Source organism: Notamacropus eugenii, chromosome 2 (genome assembly GCF_028372415.1).
Source record: "Notamacropus eugenii isolate mMacEug1 chromosome 2, mMacEug1.pri_v2, whole genome shotgun sequence".
Taxonomy (NCBI): Eukaryota; Metazoa; Chordata; class Mammalia; order Diprotodontia; family Macropodidae; genus Notamacropus; species Notamacropus eugenii.
In genome coordinates, this window is record NC_092873.1 from 16,028,139 (window position 1) to 16,052,485 (window position 24,347).

The 24,347-nt window shown below is 49.6% G+C and overlaps 1 protein-coding gene across 2 annotated transcripts; it reads right to left on the reverse strand.

The window, feature by feature from the left end:
• Positions 1–883: 883 nt before the first annotated feature.
• Positions 884–18,632, reverse strand: LOC140524445 (organic anion transporter 3-like). 2 transcript variants are annotated; one of them, XM_072638894.1, is made up of 11 exons: positions 18,500–18,628; positions 17,572–18,190; positions 13,196–13,299; positions 12,539–12,693; positions 11,696–11,864; positions 9,478–9,601; positions 7,222–7,337; positions 5,568–5,782; positions 3,465–3,573; positions 2,753–2,956; positions 884–2,188 (listed from the first exon to the last, which is right to left on the reverse strand). In XM_072638894.1, the coding sequence occupies exons 2-11, from the start codon at positions 17,932–17,934 to the stop codon at positions 2,113–2,115; spliced, it is 1,635 nt and encodes a 544-aa protein (XP_072494995.1). In that variant the 5' UTR covers positions 17,935–18,190; positions 18,500–18,628; the 3' UTR covers positions 884–2,112. The 2 variants fall into 2 exon arrangements, with proteins under 2 accessions (XP_072494995.1, XP_072494994.1); XM_072638893.1 differs by lacking the exon at positions 2,753–2,956 and having other exon boundaries at positions 18,500–18,632.
• Positions 18,633–24,347: the final 5,715 nt, after the last annotated feature.

Consider the following 24,347-nt stretch of genomic DNA (forward strand, 5'->3'; position numbering starts at 1 on the left):
ACCAGCAGCATTCAGTGGAAGTTATGAAAAAGCCCATTGAGGCCTGAAGTCAGGAACAACTTTCTTATGATGAGAGGTGTCCTAAAGTGGACCGGGATGCCTTGAGAGGTGTGGGCACCCCCTCCTTGGTGGTCTTCAGGCAGAAGTTGGATGATCTCATGTTGGCTACGTTAGAGTACGATTTCTTCTAGAGAGAAGCTGAAGTAGATGTCCCCAAAGTCTCTTCCAATGCCCCAGATCCTGGAGTTCTGTGATCTTATAATGGTATTTATTTACTTTATATCCATGCTATGTTGTCGCTCAGTTGTTTCAGTTGTGTCTGACTCTCCGTGACCCCGTTTGGGTTTTTCTCAGCAAAGATACTGGAATGGTTTTCCATTTCCTTCTCCAGCTCATTTTACAGATGAAGAAACTGAGGTAAACAGGGTTAAGTGACTTACCCAGGGTCATACAGCTAGTAAGCATCTGAGACTCAATTTGAACTCACTAAGAGTCCTGGCACTCTATGTACTATGGCACCACTATATTATACTTGCTTATATTTATCCTTGCTGTCAACCTTATTAGAATTTAAGTCCAGCGTGAGTCAGAGATGCCTTATTCTTAGTATTTGGTATCAATAGCCCTTAGCATACAGTCCCCAGCACAAGGCAGACAATGAATACTTGATAGGCTCTGCCATTGGAGAAACTGTGTGGCTACAGTCTGAGTGGTCTTGGGGATATCATTTAACTTCCCTGGGCCTCAGTTTCCTCATAAGCAAAATGAGGAGGCTGACTGAAGAGGCTGTTGAGATCCTGTCCAGCTCTAGACTGAAGACCCCCTGATTCTGGCTTTGACATTCTTTGACATTTCTAATTCTTTTGCAATGATACGATTCATCTGGAATTTGTTAGAATTTTTATTTGAGAACACTAAAAGTTTTGTTCATGTCTGCTAGGGCTTCTGGGCTTCTGTTGTTCATGGAACATGGTTATCTGTTCATGGACACAGCTGGCCCCCACCAGTGGGAAGCACTGGCCCCCATGTGGGCCTGGTCTTTGCAAGAGAACCCTCCATTTCCTGCATGCACATGAGGAATCCCTCATTTCCTGGGTGCCTTCTTTGATGGAGAGTGAACCAGGGAGCTTCTTGCTTGCTTGGGGGCTTTTCTAGGTCCCTCCCTTCCTCCCTTCCTCTCTTGGGGAGGAAGGCCAGACCCCTAGGGGCAGGGTTAGCAGGGCCTTGGTGGTATTGCCACGGGTCTGGGAGGGGGCACCAGTGCTGGAGTGGTGAGGAAGGGAGGCAGAGGCCAGGGAGAGTTGATATCTGAGCAGGGCTCCAGAAAGACCAGCCAAACCAAAGGCTCAGGGAAGAATACTGGAGATTTGGAGGTGGAGGACCAAGGGACAGGGAGTATTGGCCATGTTGGCAGAGTGGGCAGAGGGAGCTGGCAGAATGGTGTGGGGATTTGGAGACAGAGGGCTTGGACTTGAAGCTCCATTTAGTTAGTGGTGCTCACTTGGTCACTCTTGGCCTCCTTTATCCTCATCCACAAATTGGAGGTGGGGTCACACAGGGACATAGATTTACAGCTGGAGGGGACTGTAGAGGTCGCGTATTCCAACCTCTTCATTTGACAGATGAGTAAACTGAAGTCTGATTTGTTCAAAAGTCACCCAGGTAGTATGGAAAAGGCAAGATTAAACCCGGTGTCCTTGGCCTCCAGGCTCACTCCCTTATTTGGCTGCCCCTGTCTCTCTCTAAGGGGTCCTCCCAGCTCTACATCCTCCCATCCTATGAGTGGGGCCCATGGAAAGAGGCCTGTGTATGTGTATGTGTTAGAGAGACAGAGAATCAGAGCCAGAGACAAGGAGAGTACTGCACTGGGGAGAGAATCCTCCCCTTGTCCAGCCCCTAGGGATGGTCTCAGGTCCAGGATGGCACTGTCCAAAGGGCTTAGGGTGGGGGTGGAGTGGAGCAGAGGCTCTGGGGGCAAAGGTCAGTCCAAGCCCATGCTGGGTGGTAGATAAACCAGGGTCATGGCTTTGTTCTAGGGGTTGACTATAGTCCTTGGTGAGGACAGGGGAAAGGGGGCCTCCAATCAGGTGATTATGGTCAATCGTCCTTCTCTCAGCTGGTCCCTTTTCCAGGTTCACCAGATTGTAGAGGGATATTCTGAGCCTCTATCTCTTCCTCTGACTTTTTCCTGAGAATTTAGGGGGAGAGGAAAAAGCATAAACTCAGAACACCCCTCAGTCTCTCCCTAAACATCAAGGGGGATACAGGCTGTGGACTGAACACCCCACTTCATCTCCCCCCACAAATCCCATCCCTCCTTATCCCTATCTTCCCCCCGCCCCATTCACTACTTTATCAGGGTGTCTGCATGAGTCAGATGCCTGAGAGAATGGGTAATACAAAGGAGGCCAAGGAGCGTGTTCTGTTGTGCTTGAGGGGAGAGAGGACTGCTCATAACGCTGTCTTGGGGGTGGGAGTGGGAGTGGGTCCTCACTGAATATGGCTTCTGAGTCTCCCTTTGGGAGAGGAAACCACACAGCTCTTCTCCTGCCTCCCAGACTAGCTGTGAAGCCTCAACTAGAGGCAGAACCAGTTGGTCAGGAAGTCTTCCTCAGTTTCCCCTTGGGAATGAGTCTGCTCTGTCAAACCTTGGGGTCTTTCTCTCACCCCCCATCCAAGGCAAGGGGCACTAAGGAGGAGTAGGGATTTCCTCTAGATGTCAGGGAGGTGGGGGAGGGGAAGGTTGACTGACCGTCTTTCGATATCTTCCATTGTCTCTGGAAGGGCCTTGTTGAGTGTCTCAGGGAGAAAGAAGGCAGATAGGCCCCCCAGAATGGGAATGACCCCATAGATGAGGGAGGGGATGAAAGGCATCACTTCACCGGTGATCTTCACCAGCGGGGCTATCATGCTGCCCACTCGGGCACAGAGGTTGCCCAGGCCCATTCCTCTTTGACTGAAGGACAGAGAATGGGGAATGGGACAGTGAGGCACTAAACAATGCTCCCCTCACTTACACTTCTGGGCCTTCTCTCTGCCTTTGTAAGGACAGTGTCTTTTTGGGACGATGATGAATTATCTGGGTAGGGGAAAATTTCTGGTGCCCAGTAGGTGTGTGTGTGTGTGTGTGTGTGTGTGTGTGTGTGTGTGTGTGTGTGTGTGTGTGTGTGTGTGTGTGTGTGTGTGTGTGTATGGGTCATAGTAGGGCATCCCTATTTATTTCCCCCAAAGGAAGAAGGGCATGCTGGGGCTATGTCTCCAAGTTTGCCCTTCTGGAAGTTCCCCCCAACTTGGCAGGTGACTCAGGCTGGGAGGACCTTGGGAGGAGCAGAAGGAGCAGGAGGCTGGAGGTGGGGGGGGTGCTGTGGGGAGCAATGTAGAAAGGAGGTGAGTTTGGGGAGTGGCAGCACCTGGGCTCAGACTGCCCTCTCTTTGCTGGCTGAGCCCAGGACCCTGGCCCTTACCGGATTACTGTGGGATACAGCTCACTGGTGTACAAGAAGAGGCAGTTAAAGGAGCTGGAGAGACATCCCTTCCCAAAGACAGCAAGGCTGGTCCTTATTATCGGCATGTCTGGGGGGAGGGGAAGGATATGGCAATGCCGGAGACACTAGAGGCAGGGGACTCAGGGAAGAGGTGGGGCATGATTGGGGGCTGGGTTTTAGACTCCTGAACAAAGGAATCCTGGTATGTTCTAGACCTAGGCTGGTACCAGGTTCCAGACTTGGGACTCAGACTATGTTCTGGATTCCAATGAAGTGGGCTCAACAAAGTTCCCAATAGCTCCTGCTACAACTGCCTCCTGCTCCTGCCCTTTGGCAACTTTGAACCCTTTCCTCCTTTTCCTAGGCTCTCAAATCTCATGCTCTTTTCTCTGACTTTACAATAAAATTGCTTTGTAGATGCTATCCCATATGGTGCTTATAAAAACCCTGGGAAGTAGTTGCTATTATTATACTCATTTTACAGATGAGGAAACTGAGGCAGACAAATGACTTGCCTAGGACCAAATAGCTTGGAAGTGCCAGAGGGAAGATTTCCACCTTGACACCTAGCTGTCTCTAAATAGTCTTCAAGGGGCTGTTAAATTGGGCTGAGCTTAGAGAATGGGGATGGGGGGCTCACTAAGAAATGTGTCCTTAAACTTCCTATTGTATCACTGTCTAGCTCCCATCTTTCCACTTTTTTTGCAAGAGCAGAATTCTTATTGGTGAGTGCATTGATAAAATCCAGGTGAACCCTCTCTCTCTCTCTCACACACACTTTTATCTATCTATATCTATTTATTCACCTAATCGATCAAATGTCTATTCACCTTTTATCTATTCTCTAATATCTATCCATCTATTATCTATCTATCCATCTGTCTATCTATCTATCTGTCTATCTATCTATCTATCTATCTATCTATCTATCTATCTATCTATCGTCTAATCTATCCATCTCTACATCATTCCTGTGATCTACCTAGCTAGTTGTCCTTTCAACAAAGGAAATGGCAAATTGGGGGAGAATCTGGATTCCTGTCCGATGCCCAACCCTTCCCTCTGAAGCCTCCCCAGGTCTCCCTCTGGACTTCCTCAGTCAGGCACCTTTGCCCCTTCCCTCTTCCTTTCTTCATTAGAATGTAAGTTCTTTGAGGATAGGCAGTGTTTGTATTCCTTTAGTGGAAAGAGTCAAAGATCTGAGCAGAACTAGAACAAGGTCTCACCTTCCCATCTTCTCACCTTCCAAGAGACTGGGGCCCTGACCCTCTGAAATCTATGTGGAGCTGACAATTCTTATATTGCTACAATGTAGGAGAGACCTAGGTTTTAATCTTGCCACTGATACATACAAGCTGTGTGCCATTTGGCAAATGAGGTCACCTCTCTAATCTTCTGTTTTCTCATCTGTAAAATGGGTATAATATTCCTAGTACCTACCTCATCGGGCTACTGAGAGACTTAAATGTGAGAACATAAGCTAAGAGACTTGCAAGACTTAAAGTGCTATATTACTACTATTAATAATTTTTTTAAATAAGCGGAAGTTTAGTGACAGAGGACTGCCCTTGGAGTCAAGAAGGTTTTCCTCTGACTCTATCTGTGTGACCCTGGGTGAGTAACTTCTTGGGGCCCTGGACAATTTTCCAAGCTACTGCTAAGTTGTTTGTCTGTACTTGTGGAAGGAGTTGTGATATTGGTAGCCTCCCACAATGATGAGATCACAGGTTGGGATCCACACACACAGAATACATTATTACTCCTTCCTGAGTTTCTTGGGTGCACTGCCCAGGAATGAATCTTTGCCTGACAGAATGAAATTCTGGGCTAGCTTGAGGCCAGGACATGCCAGAGACTCCTGAGAGGCAGTGTGGGATGGTGGCTACTGCACAGGGATTGGAGTTAGAGGACCCTGGTGCTAATCCTAGCTGTATTATTTATAAGCTGTGTAACCTTGGATAAGTCACTAGCCTCTATGGGTTTCTGCTTCCTTGTCTACACACTCTGTCTTGAATTTGCCTGACTCCTAGGATTAATTTATGTCTCAGGTCCCCTTCCTCTTTTGGGTTCCCATCTTCTCACCTGAAGGCACAAAGATGTTGGCTAGGATGGCAGTACCAGCTAAAAGGAGGCAGGCAGCCTGGGTGATCCGGCGGCCCACGTAGCTCAGGCAGAGGACAGAGATGAACTTGGCTGGGACATCAACACCGCCAAAAATTATCTGCAGCATGTAGATGTTGACTCCAAAGTCCTCCACGCCCATGGCCAGGCTGTAGTAGGCAAATCCTGTGGCGAACCTGGGGAAGGGAAGATCTAGGTTGGCCAACAGCAGTCAGTGGGAAGGACCACAGCCTGTGCTCTTGGGGACATGGAAAGTTAGGAGATATGGTTTCAAATCATGGCCATCCTGCTTCCTAGCTGTGTCACCCTTGGCTGATATGTAAGCCTAGAGCCTCAGTCTCCTCATCTGTAAAAATGTATTCTCCAGTAGAGGGTTGTCAACCATGCCATGCTATGGAAACATGAGCTTTGGGAAAGCATATGGGAAAGGCAAATTGCCAGGTCACTGCTCCTGTAAGCCTGGAGCCAAAGATGATGATGATGAATTAATAATGATAACTAGTATTTGTAGAGTAAATAAAAGCATATTTGCAGATGCTATCTGGTTTTCACAACAACCCTATGAAGTGGGTGTTATTATTATCCACATTTTCTAAATGAGGAAACTGAGACTGAGAAAGATGGATTATCTGTGTGAAGGTGAATGCTATTGTTCCCTTCAGTTGGGAGGATTTCTTAGTCCTCTGGGATATAGACACAATAGAAGAAAGAGCCCTGGGGAGAAAAGGAGCAGAGGATTTTGGAGTCACCATGTACATCTCTGGAAGAGAACTGCACACTGGTCCTGGGGACATCCATGCACACCTAGGGAATTACATGCATTGAATAGCTAGTCCCAGATAGAGCCAGGGGAAAAGAAAGAGACCTAGAACAGAGAGGAACAAATCTACAATGGAGAGAAGAAGCACTTAGATGGTGCCTACTATGTGCCTAAAAATATCTCATCTGGTCTTTACCACAACCCTGCAAGATAGGTGCTATTACGACCCTGATTTTACAGGTGAGCAAACAGGCAGACAGGTGAGGTGATTTGCCCAGGGTCACACAACTAAGTGTCTGATGCTGGATTTGAACTCAGGTCTTTATGACTTTAGGCCCCAGCAGTCTGTGTAACATGGCACTCCCTAACTGCCACAGGAGTCTTCCTCTTGTTAGCTGTGGTATGAGCAGGGTGGGGCAGGAGTGGAGGGTCAGAGGAGCTGTTGTAGTGGTGCTGCTGATACCCTCTGGAAAAGAGAGAAGACTTTTCCTGACAAAGGACTTGGGAGTTAGTCTTTTTTTGGGGGTTACATAAAAATCTATCCTATATTTAATGTCTTGTTAACCTGAGTACTTGCAGGGGAACTGGAAACTCTTTGGGGACAGAAAAATGAACAAGATACAGATGTCCCTATGGATTCACTATCTATCTAAGGAATATCACATCCTATCCTATCCTATCTATCTAGGAATGAGTCAGAAAGACTGAATAAGAGTCCCTCCAAAATTTTACTGGGGTTTTATCAAAGTGGGTGAGTGAAGGGTAATTTCAGAACACTAGCATTACAAGTGACTTGTTTATGGCCACCCAGAGAGGTAGACTAAGTTCCTGGGTACTTCAGGATGTCCAGCTCACCAAGTGAGACAGCTGCAGCAAGATATCCAGCGCAAGACAGGATTTTGGAAGAGAATGAGCACACTGTAGGAGGTCTTGCTCAAGGCGATCTCCTTCTGAAGGTTGAGTTTCAGTTCCTGGGGGCAGAGAAGAATTAGGACCCTGGTTAGTTACCTTGGGTACCTTAAGAGTATTACAGCCTGGGATACGAGCAGATTCCTTCCTTCTTCTCTGTCCCAAAGGGACTCTGTGTGTGTGTGTGTGTGTGTGTGTGTGTGTGTGTGTGTGTGTGTGTATGATATCCTACACTCACCACATTTTCTAGACCACTGAGAGCCACTGTGACTGAGGTGCCTGAGATGCTCTTCCAGTGGGCATCTATCATGCCAGTTCTCCAGGGCGTAGGAGTCCTGAATGTATAAAAATAGCTCCCCCCAAGTCCACAATCACTCCCATTTCCTAGTGGGTGATACTGATCCTGAGAGATAACTTTTTCTCCAGAATGTTAGGGAAGGTCCTTCCTTGGACTGGACAGCATTCTCATTGGGCAAGCATAGATAATAGTAGGTAAATCATGGGACCTTGGATTCCTCTTCTTTAAAATTGGGACAGTTAGGTCAGCCTATTTGCAAGTATTGTTCCCATATGACTGAGAGGTTCAAAAAGCATCAGGGACTGGTGAATTTTGGCAAATCTCAAGGCTCCAGTGAGCATCAAAGTGGATGCCTGGGGATGATGGTGAAGATGGTGATGGGGGCAGAGGATAAGAGAGAGAAAGATGAGAGATAAGGAGAGGGAGACACATGGGGAGAAGAGGATTGCAGCTCTAGCCTAGAGCTCAGAAATCAAGAGCAGACCATAAACTCCATGCTCTTGGGTCTAGGGTCTGAGTCTTTGCCTGGTCCTCCCTCACCTGGGGTGGAGATGGGACTGAGCTCTTCCAGGACCTCTGAGGTTTGGTTCTCTATCTAGGGCTCAGCCTGAGGATTTGAGTGCTAGGTTCCCTGGGTCCCAATCTGGGAGCTCTTTCTCCCAAATTAGAGGGTCACAGGGGAAATCAGCACAGTGATGGCTCCATTCCTGTTGAAGGCGTTTCCCTGGATCCCTGCTGCCTGCAAATAGGATCGCCTGATTTATCTTGCCTTCAAGGACCCAGCCCAACTCCTTCACCCTCTCTTTCCTGAAGATGGCTGCCTCATACTTTCTCCCCTCCAGGCCTTTGCTCATGTTATTTTCTATGCCTATTCCCCTTTCTCCTGTTGAATTTCTGCTTATGCCTTAAATGCTGAGCTAAATGTCCCTTCTTCCAGGAAGACTTCCTTGATTCCCTTGAATTGAGTAACCTTCCCTCTAGGATCTCATGGGGTAAAGACAAACTTCTTAATGAGCAGAGCTATACCAAAGTAGTGCTGGTTCCCACTGGAGGCCATGGATTTCCCCTCACTGGACTCCAGAAGTGGGGGCCAGCTAGCTGACCCTGTGTCCAGGATGCTCTGAGGGGCCTCTTGGTCAGGTAGGGGTGGCATTAGACAGCATCCGAGGTCCTGTCTAGCTTGGAGATTCTGGACTTTGCACTTCCTTGATGTACTTACCATGTAATATGGTGCCTTGTCCCCTGGGGAGTTAACACCAACTGTGCTGGTGTCTCCTGGAATGTGAAATCCATAAAGGAAGGAACTGGGGCTTATCTACATTCTGCATCTCTTTCAGACCCCATTACTAAGCTCTGTACACAGTAGGGGCTTGGAGAATGTTTGTGGTGGCTGGTTAATCTCCCCTGCCCTCAGAGGGTGGGTTGGTGGCCTAGCTCTCTCCCACTCCCTGATGGTCTGCTCTGGAAGACCAGGCCAACCCCAGGGCCTAGAGTCTCTGGCTGAGGGGATCCTCAGCCCCTCCTGTTTACATAAAAGACTCAGATGTTGGTCCTCCACGTTCCTCCAGCCTCGGGCACCTAAGTGTGTGAGGGAGTGTTGGGAGTAACTCACACTAAGGATGATCCTTGCCCAGGCACTCTTGGGATTTGGACTGTTAGCCACCTCCCGCTGACCTTTAAAGCCTGGCCTGGTCACTACCTCTGTGGCCGAATGGATCTTCTTGACTGCCAATCACATGCCTACTGAGCTGGGAGGTTCATATTAATTGAAGGGGCATCTTTGGAGAAAGGGGGAAGCCCAAGAGTTTTTCGCAGCTATCCCAGCCCCCAGGCCCCACTCCAGAACTCTTCTCCTGAATGCCCCCCTCCATTCCCACCCATCCCGCGGCCTATCTCCCCTCTACCTCCAGGCTGAGTTTGTCTCCTTCCTCCTTCCTGCCGTTGAAAGCCGCGACCCTCTGGAGCTCCTTCAGGGCTTTGGGGGATTTCCCGGTCAGGACCAGCCATCGAACAGACTCAGCCACCCACCTGGGTGGGAAAGAGCACTGGTCTGGGAATCAGGAGACCTGGGTTCTAATCCCAGCTCAGCCACTGACTTGCCGTGGGTCCTTGGGATAAGTCCCTTTCCCTCTTTGGACCTCAGTTTCCTTAATCTGTAAAATGGGGGGGTGGGGTTGGAGTGGATGATCTCTGAGTTTCCAACCAGGCCTGGAACTTCTGCCTGCTGCCCCAGGACAAGGGGGAGGGGGTGCTTGTAGGGGCAGGGTAGGAAACATGAGCTGCTGGTTCCCTGGCTAAGCCTCCCCTCCTGCTGCTCTATGCCCTCACAATCTGCCTTTCCACTCTTCCCCTTCCAAAAGCAACCTCTGGGCCAGGGGCCATGTTTTCTTGGCCATGTCTTTCTTAGCTGGGGACCCCTGGGGGATGTGGAGTGACTGGTATGCCAGGCAGGTGGGAAGGCAGGGGGGTGGTGCTCTGGTCCAGCTCAGCCTACTAGGAATGTGGGGGGTGGGAGAGCTGGCTGAAGCTGGAGGCTGGACTGATAGAAGGTTCCTGGCTTCACACCTGTGTGGGGACAGGGTCAAACTGGAGTGGGCATACCTCCCTGACTGCAGCTTACAGGCCAGGAGGAGGGTAGGGGGCATGAAAACTCCCTCAGACCCCCAGCCCTGCACTCTGGAAATGGAGGAGCCCAGACTTTCCCTGTGTGGCCATAGCCTGGGCCAGCTTAGGGGTCTTGGAAACGTAGGCAGCCCATCCTACTTGGAGTCAGGAGGGATCTGGCCCTTACTAGCTATGTTACCTTGGCCACTTGGCCACTCACCTCAGTGAGCTCACCTGCCAAGGGAGAACGTCCCCACTCTCCTTGCCTCACAAATGGGGCATTCTTAGAAATGGAGACTTTGCACAGAGGTTGTGAAACTCCATAGGAATGGGGGTGAGTGTTCTCAGGCTTATTGGGCAGCCCAGTGTGGGGGGCTCTGAATGCCAGGCTGAGGGGGCCTGAGGACCAAGTATTGCTCTACATTTCCTTGGCCACCATGACAACCTCTCCATGCTCACCCTGCTTCTGGCTTCTCCCCAATTCCTCCAGAAGGCCAGATTAATTTTTCTTAAAGATTAAGAAGTAACAACAGCTATAATAATTCCAGAGGTTTTGAGTGGTCTTAAAATATGCTTATCCTGTGGGGTAGGTTGGGCCAGGATTATTAACCCTATCCTACAGATGAAGAAACTGAGGCAGAGGGAGGGGACGGAACTTGTCCAGGATCACACAGTCAGCAGGTGTTAGAGCCAGAATCCAAACCCAGGTCCTCTCCCAGCATCCTGCTCATCAGTGCCTTGATCCCCAGGAATCTGAAATGGTCACTTCCATCTAGAGGCCAAATATACAGCAGTGGCCAGCGGCCCCTCCACACCCCCTCCCCACCCCAGCCCTTCTGGAGCACTGAATGTACCATCGGTAGAATTCTCTTCTCTGTCCCTCCCAGGGTCCCAGTGATTCTGTTCTCTTTGGAGTCACAGATATCAAGGATCCAGGAAGGCCAGGACTCTTCCCTTTCCTGACTTGCTGTCCTACCCCTACCTGGTGGGGGAGGTGGATGCGGGATGGGGACCTTCTCACCCATCAAGGCAATGGCCCTGAGAGTAAATCTAGATGAAGGACAAGTAGCAGCTACTTTGGGGAGCTCCAGACAGAATACCCTGGGATCCACATCTAGGCATGTGAGGACGGAATGCAGGAATGGGTACAAGTAAATGGGGAGCAGTGAGCACCTGGGGCTCTGGGAAAATGGGCATCCAGTGCCTGGCTCCCTGAGGAGAGCCCAGGACCTGACTGGGGCAGGACCCCCAGTCTCTTAGTGTCCCTGTTTGGGTTGGGCTAACATCCTAAGCTGCGCAGAGCTGACCAGCCTGGACAGATGAGATGCTCCAGGTGGATAAGAGAGAGGAAGGGAGGCCGGGTGGGCTGGGGATGGAGTAGGGACTTACCTTCTAAAGTACTCCAGACGAGAGAGTAGTTCAGCTGTGGCTTGGGCTCTGGGTCCCTTGGAAGCAGACGGGGTATGGATGTGAGGGGAGAGGGTTGGAGGGGGAAAAGGAGGTCATTGGGGCACATACCAGGAGGAAAGGAAGAAGATGAAGAATGGAGTTGATACTACGAACTGCAGCCATCGCCACTCACTGATGGTGTACGCCAAGCCTGGAAGGATGAACTGACCGAAAGTGTAGCAGTAGCCAGTGATTGTAGACTGGATGGCCCGAACTTGGGTCGGTACCCATTCGACGCCTGGGAATAAGTGGATGACCAGGCGGGTACTGGGTGAGTCAGTCTAGAGTTCTCAGAACTGCCTCCAGGACATTGGTACAGACAGTAGGCTTGGGAAAGATCCCTGGAAGATGGGGAGTGGGCTGCATCCCCTGATAGACTCTGGGGTTTAGAATCTCAGGATTAAGAACAAGGGGCCCTAGTGATCATTTAATCTGATCCCTTCTTTTTGTGCAGAAGCTCAGGCCTGGGGTAGGGGACAGGGGCCATGGACTGAAAACTGTCCTTGTGACCCATCTCTTCTTTCACAAGCAGAGACCCAGAGAGGGCAAGAGATGGTCTCTAGGACACACGGGTGGTGAGAAGTCAGGATCTACACCGAGGAGTCAGTGTGGCAAACTGGAAAGAGGGCCAGCTTTGGGGCAGATGACACCTGGTTTTAAAATCCACCCTCATCGTACAACGTAACCATAGCTGTGTGGTTTAACCTCAGTGGACCTTTCTTATAAAACGAGGGGGGCTGGACCCAGCAGCTTCTCAGGCCCCTCTTGGCTCTTGATCTGTCACCTTACTGAGCCTTAGGGCAGATTTCTTGCAGCCCTATGACTACCTTCCCCTTGGCTTCCCTCAAAGCCTGCAGCTGTCCCCTTCCCCTATGCCTATTGATGGCCAGAGATTGGGCAAGGGCCACTCACACAAGATCACGGTGCTAAGACTGATGCCCGAGAGGCTGCATCCGACCAAGAAGCGGAAGATGGTATAGGTCAGGAAGTTGGGTGAGAAGGCTGAGCAGGTGCTGCTGACAGCCAGCGAAAGGTAACACAAAGTGAGGATGGGCTTCCGGCCAAACCTGTGCAAGAAGGAGAGAAGGCCAAAGGGAGAGTGCTGAGCTGCCTCTTCCCCATCCCACTGCCAGCAGAGGCCAGGGGGCTGCCCCCAGCCTCTGCTAATAGGGGCCCAGCCATGTAACTCTTTTCTGTTACTTCACTCCGCTGCTAATTGTTGTTTTGAAATGGTTTGCAATTAGACATTTGGGTTAATGAATGACTCTCTGCCATTTTCTTGGATCAGTGTCTTGGCTGCCTCCAACATCAGAAGGGCCTGGGCCCAGCGAGCTGTGAGAGTGCCGATAACCTTGACTACATTGTACCAGAGTTAAAGAGGCCTCCTGCCCAGGAGCCCCTGGGACCACCTGCCCAGATCTTTCTGGAGGTCAAGGGAATGGCTGGAGAGGGAAAGGGAAACCCAAGGACTAGTGGGAAGGTGGAGTCCCAGGGCCTTTCCTTGTGGGGAGGAAGTGGGGAAGTGGGGCCCAGGAGCTGGGGTAGAAGAGGGCCACGCCCCCACATCACCTGTCCGATAAGCTCCCAAACACAATCCCTCCAGTCAGGATGCCGGCCATATATAAGGACTGGGCCATCTCCTTCATCTGGCGAAGGTCACACACCAAATCCCACTGCAGGACAGAGAGACCCACAGGTCCCCAAGGTTAGAGCCAGAAGGAGCCTCTGAGGAGGCAATCGGTCCTGTTCCCTCCTTTGGCTAATGAAGAAAGTGAAGTCAAGAGAGAGGAGACTGTGGGGTTAGCTGGGGCCTGAGGGACTTCTCCATCCAACTTCAAGGCAGAGGTTCTTGGCCAGGGCTTTTTCCACTAAACTCCACTGGACTCTCTAGCTTGGTCTGCCCCTTGGCCTTAGTGGGCATCACGCCCTCAATTTTCCAGTCCTCCTCTCTATGGATGCCCAGAAACATTCTGGCTGGATGTGTGACTTCACTGAGGCAGACCCAGATGGAGTAGGACACCCTCCCTTCTAACTTTACTTCTCTCTCTAGTTCCTTTCAAGACTCAATTCCAACCCCACCTTCTACAAGGGGACTTTCCTGGCCCCCACCCCTAGTGAACCATTTGTCTTCCACACATCTTGTAAGGCCACAGTTCTTTGGTGTCTTCCCCCTGGATTGTGAGGTCCCTGCGGAGAATGACGTTGCTCTGTCCTTTCTTTGGCCCCAGTGGCTGGTACATGGGAAGAGCTCGATAAATGCTTAATTTACTTAAGACTGACTAATACCATTTCTGAGTAAGGGACTAGAGAGAAATCACAGGAAAATCGGCCTCCTCCTCAATATAAACTTTTAAATAATAATAACAGCTAACCTCTATCTAGTGCCAAGTGACATAAATATTGATTACCTCATTGGGACCGTACAACAACCATGAACCTTAGAAGGTGCTGTCACTGCTCCCATTTTACAAGTAAGTAAACTGAGGCTCAGGTTCAGTGACTTCCTGGGGCCACACAGCTACTCTGCCCCCTGCTCCACCCCATATACCACCAGGCATCTCTGAAAGTAAGGTCCTTGAGGGTAGAGATGCCTTCCTTTTTGAATCTTGTATCCCTTGCAGCCAGCACAGGGCCTTAATACTCAAGATACCCCATATTTTATATTCAGTAGGCTCTTATTAAGCACATGTACAACTGAGTTCAATTGAATCCAGAGCCCAAGGCAAAAGCTTCAGGTATGGTTGGCTGAATGGTCCGTCCAGGCCATGTTAACCATATCTGAGCATAGTGCTTTACCCTTGCCTTTCTCTTGTCCTCTCCTTCCTCTGGTTTCTGGTACCTCCAGCTCAATAGAAGATTGACACAGAACATCTGAAGAGTCTTGCCTAGACCTTGGTCATTTCTGTGCCCAAGCAGTGACCAGGTAGCCATGGCCCTACTCCAATATATTGTTCCTGAGAAATAGCTATTCAGTTACATTAGACCAACACTTACTAAGCACTGACTGTGTTCAAGGCACCGTATTGGGCTTTAGGGATACAAAGAAAAATGAAATCTAGCGCCTGCCTTGAAAAGACGTCCATTCTGTTGGGGACCATTGTCCAAGGTGAGTATGAGATGCTTTGAGGAGGGAGAAACCTCTACCATTCGGGGACTCATCCAGGAAAGACTTCTCAGAGAAAGAGGTGCCTGAGCTGAGAACCTTTCAAAAAGTTGAATTCTGAAGTAAAGAGGAGAGGAGGGAGTGCATTCTTGGCAGGAAGAACAGCATGTGCGAAGGCCCTGCGGTAGGGTATGAGGAGTGGACTCGAGTAATAGGACCAGCAAGGAGGCCAGGTTTCAGGGACACTGTATGGATTGGGGTCATGTGTAATAAGCTTGGACAACTGGATTAGGGAGTGCACTAAACTCCAAAAGGGTTTGCGTTTTCTCCTGGAAGCCTTAGGAAGTCACTAAAGTTTCTTGAGGAGAGCAGTGACTCTATCAGCTCTGTGCCCTGGGTACATCGCTGATCTGATTCATCTCCCTTCAGACTCCAAGGTTCAGTTGAGGTCCTGTGTCCTGAATAAAGCCTTCATTGGTCTCCCAACTTGGAGCCCCCAGAGCCAGGGAGTCACACAGTGTTTGATATGGAAGCACACTCCAAAGCACCATTGGATAGATGGGGAAGGAGTTTGGACAGGGTCACACAGCACCTCCATAATGGAGCTGAATGGGGTGAATTTTCAGTAACAGCTCAATGGTGGGGAAGGGGGTGGTAAAAATCAACCAACCAACATTCGTTCTGCACCTATTATGTGCCAGACTCTGTTGAGATCCGCAAAAACAATCCCTGCCCACGAGGAGCTTATATTCCATCACACAGTAGATAAAAGGCTGGACATATGGAGGGGTGACCCTGGGCAAGATTCTGAATTTCTCAGGGGCCCAGGCCACTCTCTAAAACTGAAAGTTGTGTGGGGTTATATTGGTACAGGGAATTTCCTCACTGGGATGCTCCTGACAGGGATGTAATCAGGCCCATTGATTCAGAGGTAGAAGGGATCTGGATGCACCTCATGTCCCATTTTTCTAGGATGAGCTTTACAAACCCCTCCCCCACACCAGTTCAAGGTTCCTGGGAGGACCAACCTGATGGTCATGATGGGTACACCCTTCCCTGTCCAGGAGGGAGCAGAGAAGGGACAGGCTCTGGACCCAAGTCGGAATTTTGTCCCTGCCCTGGCGTGTAGCCTGTATAACCTTGGGTACTCCCTCCCCTCTCTGGGCCTCAGTTTTGCCTTTTATAAATGGAGGAAGTTGAGTTGGATGACTCAGCTGAGACCCCATGGGTCCAAGGAGAGTTTCGGCAAAGGGGTCAGGCCAGGAGATGGCCCAGACCTTTGTAAGAGAGGTAGCAGGCTCTGGGGTCCCAAGTTCTGGACCCAGTGACCTCTAGGCTCCCTTCCAGCTCTGAAGTCTGTGCTCCTGTGACTGCTGGGGAGGCTTTACGTGCTCTGCACTTGTTCTTTGTAAGCTCAGGGACTTATTCCTATGTTTTTTTTTTCTAAATTCCTTCTGAAAAATTCCAAGAGTCTATCAGCTGATCCGAGGGGGAAGGGGCTCTGCTTCTAACTAGGCCAGGGGAACTTGGAGATCAGACACGCAGTCAGGGGCTGAGCCCAGGAAAGTCCAGCTCCTGGACCCAGAGGAGAGGTCTGGCCTCTGAATAGAGCAGGGTGGAGATCTGGTCCAAGTCTCTCTCCGAACAGAGAGGGGAAGGGGCTTGCCTTAGGTTGCCCAGGTAGGCCATGACTCAGAGGAGAGTTTAGGGGAGAAGAGGAGCTGCCTCAACTTTTTCTTTGTAACAGGGATTTCGCTGCCAGAGATCACTGGAATGGGCTACTTTTCTCAAGGGATGGACCAGAGGGGCTTGGAGAAGGGGACCAAGGACCCTAAAAAGATTAGATGCCTAGACTTTGAAGGAAAGGAAACTCAGAAGTCAGCCAGCCCAACCCTTCCATTTTACAGATGAGGAAGCTGAGGCCCAGAAAATGGAAGGGGACCTGCCCAGGTCACAGGCTTAGGAGAGAGGCAAGATTTGAACACAGACCTTGTGCTTCTAGAGACACTCCAAGTTTCTTCCAGTGTCAAATGAGGGGCTTGGACTCTAAGGTCACTCCCAGCTCCAAATCACCTGATTGGATTAGGGGGATGGCCACAAGAAGAAGTAGAGAATGGGGTGGGGAGTGTGATGGGGAGAGCTGGGCCGATTTACCGAGTGGGAGAGAAGAGGCCCCAGGGAAAGAATTTAAGAGGTAGAAAGGACCAGAGCTGAGATGATTTGGTTGAACCGAGTCCTTCATTTGACTGAGGATGGGCTTCAGGCCTCCTGTCTGAGGCAGGATTCTATCCCAGGTCTTCCTGACTTTTAAGTCCAGTGCTCCTCACTGAGGTAGGAGTAAGATGAGCTGGAGAGAATTACAGACTTGCCTGAATCGGAAGGAAATTGAGTGCTTATTGAATCCAGATCGGAAAACTGACTTTGCAGTGATGTGACTGGTTGGGCAAGTCAGCTAACTCATTTTGGAGCTTCAGTTTCCTCACCTGTAAAATAGAGATTATACTACCTATCTCACCGGGTTGCGAACACAGTCTTTATGGAAATACGAATAACAACAGTGTTAGGGAGACCAAGGGTAGAATCCCACCTCAGACACTAGCTAGCTGTATAACCCTGAGCAAATCACTTTGGCAATCTAAGGCTCAGTTTTCTCACCTGAAAAAAGGGGATAATATTGACACTACTTCACAGGGCTGTGTGAGAATCAAACAAGATAATACATGCATAGACTTAAAGTGCTATAGAAAGGCTGACTGCTACTATCATTATTACTAGAGTGGGGAGGTTTGGGTTTCCAGAGGCCAGCGGAATGAGAGGCAGAGAAGGTCTGGGTCCTTCTTACCTCTGTCACGATGGTGGAGGTGAACATATTCCTATCATAGATCCAGCCATCCAGGCAGGGCTCCGTGTGGCCCCAGGTTCCATTGGGCAAGGAGGTGTTGGAGGGGCCCAGTGGTCCTTCCAGAGGAGGGTGGCTGAACCTCAGGCACCGGTCGGGGGCCCCGTCAGACCCAACAGGCAGGGCTGAGGCCAGGGAGGAGGCATTGTAGGCTGGCACACAGTGGTGACTTGGCGTGGCTGCTGTGAAGATCTGAAGCAGGTTGTGGCTGGCCATGAAGAGGACGGGGAAGGAGAGCAGAAAAACGTGTAGGATTTGAAAGGGCCCCAGACTGCCAACCCTCTCCAGGATCTCTGAGAAGGTCATGGTGTCAACAGTGAAGAGAGAAGAAGAAGAGCCTTCAGGGAGTTCCTGGGGTGGCTTTTGGTAACCCAAGGCGGTCTTCTGTGACTGCCTGTGCAAACCTGACTTGAGAGACTGGGCTGTGGCAAATGGCCCAGCCCCTCGGAGGCAGGGAGCAGGGCTATTGCAGCACTCGTCCACTCCTCTGATGGAGAGGTCAGGACTGCTGACCCAGGCAGGGCAGGCCTGGGGGGGCGAACTGAGGCTCCCAGAGCAGTAGCTGTAACGGAAAGAGAACGTCTGTCAGAAGACCTGGCAGCGCAGTCATCTCCTGGCTTGGCTCTCTTCTACCTGGGTGACCTGGCAGACATGTTCCCTTCCTTGCCTCAGTTTCCTCTTCTGTGAAATGAGGGATGGGGCAAGCTGGCCTCACATATCACTCCTAGAATCCGGCAGGTCCCTTTCAGGTCCCTAAGTTCTGGGGATCTGGGAGAGAAATGAAGCCTGGGCAGAATCTAGGCCTGTCAGAGGGTCCTCCAGTGAGGCGGGCTGGGGGACAAACAGGAAGGGGCGCACTGTCTCTCCTCACCTGTGGCAGCCAGGGTCCCCCTCAGCCCTGAGATTTCTGTGAGGCCCCCTGCTCCTTTCCAGAGTCTGGTGGCTGCTGAAACAGCTGCTCGTTCCCTCCTCTACCTCTTTCAGGAACAAACTGTTTGTCCGCCCCCCAAGAGAGTTTATATAAGGCTTAATCTGCTCCCTGGGCTAATGTTTGACTTTGTTTAGAGGGATTAACACAAACAGGAAAGAAGGGGCCGCAGGACTTGGGGCCCAACAGAGCCCAAAGTGCAGCCTCAGCAGAGGGTCTCCAGACGGCAAGCAACCCTAGGCCCAGTGCATGGGCTGGGAGGGCCATGTTGCTGCCAATGTCCCAGGGCACAGCATGGCCTCAGGCTCTGGTGGGAGGAGGAGAGGAAAGCTGACTCTCAAAGGTAGACCGATGCCTAAATTCATGCTCTGAGGGGAGGGGCCCATTCCAGAGGAGGCGCACAGAAGCATGGACATGAGGAGGGGAGTCCGAGAACATTGAGTTGGCTCTCTGCTTCTGGCCCCGTGATCGTAGGACTTAGAGTTTCTTAGAGAAGAAACCTCAAGTGCCATCCAGCCAGACCCCCTCATATGACAGGAAGGGAAACTGAAGAGCAGAAGGGGAGAAGGGTGGGAGACCTGTCTAAGGTCACATAAAGGCATAGAGATAGGTAATGAGACCCCAGGACTGGTGGTAGTCCCAGACGTGAATCTCCGGAGTTCAGAGATTAAAGCTGCCTGGCCCTCCTCTCCTGGGGACAGTTCTTCAGACACCCCAGGGAGAAGGGCAGGGGGGTTCCTGGGACACCTGGTTGGTCCAAGATTGGGGGGGGGGTTACCTCAAACAGTAAACAACAATCAGAATTTCAGCACTGCTCCCCTGAGCCCTGATCCAGGGCTCTCAGAAGCCTGAAATGATTGGCATGAATGTTCCCAGGACTGTGGGTACAATGGAAGAGGGCATCCCTGCCCTCCAGACAGCTTGTATTCTGAGGGAGGAAACGATTCATAAAGTGGAGGACTTTCCAGGAGGGTGAGAGTGCTGGTCTGTCCTCTCCAAAGCAATGCTAGTTGGATTTGATTAGGTTTCCAAAGCCCGGGGGCACCTCCCATGGTGTGGCTGGCCCCTTACAGACAGTCACATGCTTTGCTGGGATGGCACAGCAGCTCCTGATTGGTCTTCTGGCATCAAATATATTTGGCAACTGAGTCAGGAGATGCTGCCCAATCTGTGGTCTCCATGGAAATAGAGTACACTCCAGTTTACCCAATTTTTGAGCAATTGAGTGGCTTTTGGGGGTCTTTGAGACTGTTCTCTTGGCTCTCTCACCCTTGGACTTTCAACCTGAGGAGGGGAAGGCAATTTCTCTCCCCCAGTGCCCAGGGGCAATAGCCAGAGGAGCATGTGCTAGTCTAGATACTGCCCTCTCTCTGCATTCCCCTTGAGCAAAGGCCAGGAGCATGCCCACCTACAGGAGGATTAGACATGCCCTGAACTTAGGTAAGACACTGAGCAGGGCCAATGAGATGAATTCAGCAATGCCACCTGAGGTCTTCTCCTTCCTGGGGAGTAGAAGGAAAGAAATTGGCTTCTGAAGATGTAAGAAACTTGTGTACGTGTTAGTACAGTCCATAAGTCTTTTGAATCTTATGTGGTTTTTGGGCTAAAGAAAATAGATGCCTTATACTTGATACCCCGTTAGGGAACCCTGTTACCTGCATTTTAGTGAGACCCTGGACATGAGACATTCCTCAGTTTTATTTTTAGAGATTTCTGTGGTATCAATCAGGAAGATTTGAGTTCAAAATCTGGCTTCAGACATTTACTAGCTATATGACCCTGGGCAAGTCACATGTTTGCCTCAGTTTCCTCATTTGTGAAATGAGCCAGAGAAGGAAATGGCAAACCATTCCAGTATCTCTGTCAAGAAAACCCCAAATGGGGTCATGAAGAGTTGGACATGACAGAAAAGCTATGGAACAACATGGTGGCGACAAAGAACCAGAAAGAAAGAAAGCTTGGCTCTCCCATTGGGTGGGCCCTTCAAGGATAAATCCAAGTCTGTGTGTTCGCAGAGTCCCCTTCATTTTGGGGAGGGGGGCCCTGGAAGGCAGATCACATAAGTCTCCCGGAGTTCTTCATATTCAACCTTTCTTCCATTATAGCAGTCTGCCATTCTATTGAATGCTACATTTGTTCAGTCATCCCCCAAGTCATGGGTACCCTCTTTCCTTCTACTTCTTGGCCATAACAAAAGCTGCTAGAAATGTTTTTGTCCATTTGGGTCCTGCTGGGATCCATGTCTTGTAGTGGGATCTTGGGTCAGTGAGTCCAGGCGTATTTGCAGTCGTTTCCGTGTCTCCTTTTTCTGAGCTATTTTCAGTTTCAGAACTTTCCCAATATCACTTTTCTAAACGTCCCTCTTGTGTGTGGACTTTGAATCTGTTTTCCTCTGGCTTCAGTCTTTTATCCCTCGTCTGTCTCCTTCCTTCATTCCTACTCCCAGGCCCATCTCATCCTATCCCATCATCCCCCAATCAGGCCACGGCTCAGTGAGGGAAGTTTTTTTTAAAGACCTGGAAGGGGCCTCATTGAGGCCAATTGTTTTATAGATTATAGCTTCATAGATCACTTTCTCCAACTCATTCATGGTACCGAGGAGAAAACTTTCCTCCCAGAGAGGAAAGTGATGAATTAGTGTCAGATATGGAGATTAGAATTCAAAGGCCTTCTGTAATCTGATGTTGCAAACTTTTCTCACCATCTACAATGGGACCCATTATGGGGCACTGCTGAGACCCCTGAGGGGACCTGGGATCCTTGTACTCTGGTAGGAGGGGGTGGGGCAGTGAGGAATGGCTAGGAAGGTTGGGTTCAATACTGGGGGAAGGAAAAATGGGAAATCATCTGGGACATTCATGGGTAAAGATGGCCAGAGAGGGGAGGGCCAACGAGAGAAAGTATATGGAACCACAAGAATAGAGGCCAAAGTCTGCAAAGAGAATGGAAGAAGATTGTCTCTGGTAAATTAATGTGAGCCTCCTGGGTTAGGCCAGGAGTATAAAAGAAAGTGTGGAATCTCAGAGCTTCATGGCCTTTGGTGACCTCTGCCTTGGTAGGATCCCATCTTTCCATCCCATCAGCACAATTTCTGTGTTTCCCATTATTGGAAACTTATGAGGGGAAGTCCTTGAGAGGCAGGTTTGGGGTGGGTAGGATCCTTCTTCCAGGGAAAAGTAATGGCTCATAAATCATGAGTCACAGCACCAGATTCTGGGATTCTCTAAAGCTCTGCCTTGGATCCTTTTCTCTTTCTACACTCTTTGGCTTGGTGATCTTATAATCTCAGGTCTATCTATCCCGTCTCAATATCTCTCCTTAGCTCTGGTCCTGTATCACCACTGGATATCTCTGAATCATTTCAGAGTCAGTATGTCAAAAGAGAACCTTTACCTTTCTCCCAGACTCTTCCAAATGTCCTCTTTTGGTCTAGGACTCCAATATTCTCCAGGTTGCCTGGGTTCACATCCTTGGTGTCATCATTAACGCCTCATAGTCACTCACCCTATGGATCCTTCCAATCAGGTGCCAAATCTTGTCTTTCTATCTTCATGGCAACTTTGAAATTTGTCTCTCCTTCTCCATTCACACAGCCACCATAGCCCAAGCCCCTATTCCTTCTCAAGTGGATAATCTCAATAGCCTTGTAATTAGTCCCTCTGATTAAACTTTCTTCCATTCCATCCTCCACACAGCTAGCTGCCAAAGTATAATCCCATCAATCCTCTCCTCAAGAAGCTCTAGCAGTTCCCTATTACTGCCCCCTCCCCCAGCTTTGGGTTTCACCTTCATTCCATTTGTATTTGCTTTTTATTTAACTGTACCTGTATATCTTGTATCCCCCATATAGAATATAACCTCTTTGAGGGCAGGTTTTCTTTCATTTTGTCCTTTAACAAAATGAACGGCTTGTTGTGCAGGGAGGGACGTACCAGAAATGAAGGGAATGTAAAAACAAAAGATATCAATGCAAACTGAAAAATATTTTTTAAAAAGTTCACTAGCTCAGCCACACTGCCCTAGACCTAGGAGGAGCTCCTGGAGGAGAGGATCCAAAGATCTCAGGGATTAGAGCTGGAAGGAATCTCAGAGACTCAGTTGACAAATTGGGAAACTGAGGACCAAAGAGAGGAAGGATCCTGACCAATACCATACAGGTGATAAGGAGCAGAACCTCTTCTGACTCAAATCCAGAACCCTCCGAGAAGAGTCTGAGCTGCTGATGACAGGAAGGATGCAGCTTTGCATCTCCTAGCCCTCAGCTCCTGGATGCCCCTTTCTTCCTCATTTGGGTCCCTGCCAGACCCAAGGAAACCCACCTTCCCACATCCACTGCTCAGAACTCCTGCTCAACAGACCCACCTTGTTAGTTAAGTGTAGACAAAGGGTGTGGAGATTAGGTCCTTTGTCCTCCCTCTCAGACCAAGGTCACGGGTTGCTTGTCCTCTTGGCAACTGGGGGAGTCTGTGATGGGCTGGGGTGGAGGGAGGAAGGGAGCGAAAGATGATGATGTTAGAAAGTTTCTAGAAGTGACCTCATCATTGCCCCCCTGTGGCCAAAACAGCAAACGGTGACTCCCTGTATATTTGGGGAGAGACAAGGTACTTGAAAGCAGATGATGGGTTTGTTGAGGGAGGCCAGCAGGCTCTGGGACCCAGACTTGGGCGAGAGGCTGAAGCAGCCCATGGGACCTGTGGTCCTTGGTTCTCATGCAGAACAGGTGTCAAACCCTACCCACAGCACTCCAGAGTGCCACCCAACGAGTTCATCACTGAGGGTCCATCCAATGTGCCAGTAGCCTTCCTCCATTTCTGCTGACATTGTCAGGATAGCTCTGACGCCCGTGGACTGTCCACCTTCACACCTGGCTCTGTCCCATTGTGCCCAGCCCTTCTTTTTAGCTTCCTCATTTACTTATTTGATAATATTTTTATTTTACTTTTCATTTGTTATTCGCTGGGTGTGTGATAAGTGGTTACAGGCTTTCATCCACTATGCACACCTCCACTGCCCTCTGGGTCATCCTTATTTTCAATTCTTCCCTTGTTTGTCAGCCATACTACACCTGATCTTCTCCTGATGTCTCTTCAGAAGGTGGAGGCGTCCCTGAGTCCTCAAAGACAATGCTAGAGGAACACAAGCTATGGAGACTTCTGCTATGCTGCTGACTCCAGGGGAAGACACTGCGGAATCTGTCTCTGGACAGGCATGGGGATGTTTAATGGATGTGTCCTGTTTTCCCAGTTGCGACATGCACAGCCATTCTATGTCCCATACATGATGAGGATACAGATGAGCTTCACGACTGGAACAAGGGCACATTAGAAAGACATGAGTCAGTTAGAACCTGCCACCTGGAACATCTTTTTTTTTTTAATTTTATTTTTCATTTTTAACACAGTTTATAACAGATAAAACAATTCAAACTTTTGGTCAGGTGATACTTCTTTTTAAAGCATTTACAATATAAACCACAAAAGAATTTTTTTTAAAACATTAACCAACTGAGACACAAATAATATTTATGTTGCTAACTTCACAAGCTCTTGACCTAATTGTCTCCACAGTATTACTAAGAATTAAAGGACCCTAACTTATTGCTGTTGGTCTAAAGTCCTAAGCTTAATAGCTTAATTTTAGACTTAACCTCAGATGTTCCCATACCAACAATCTGTAATTTAATAGATCTGGTATTAAGCTTACAAACCTTTTCACTATAGGAAATTGTCACTGAGAATAGGGACACTGCAGGGAACCGATATCTCCCCAACTTCATGTCAATTCCAGGTAG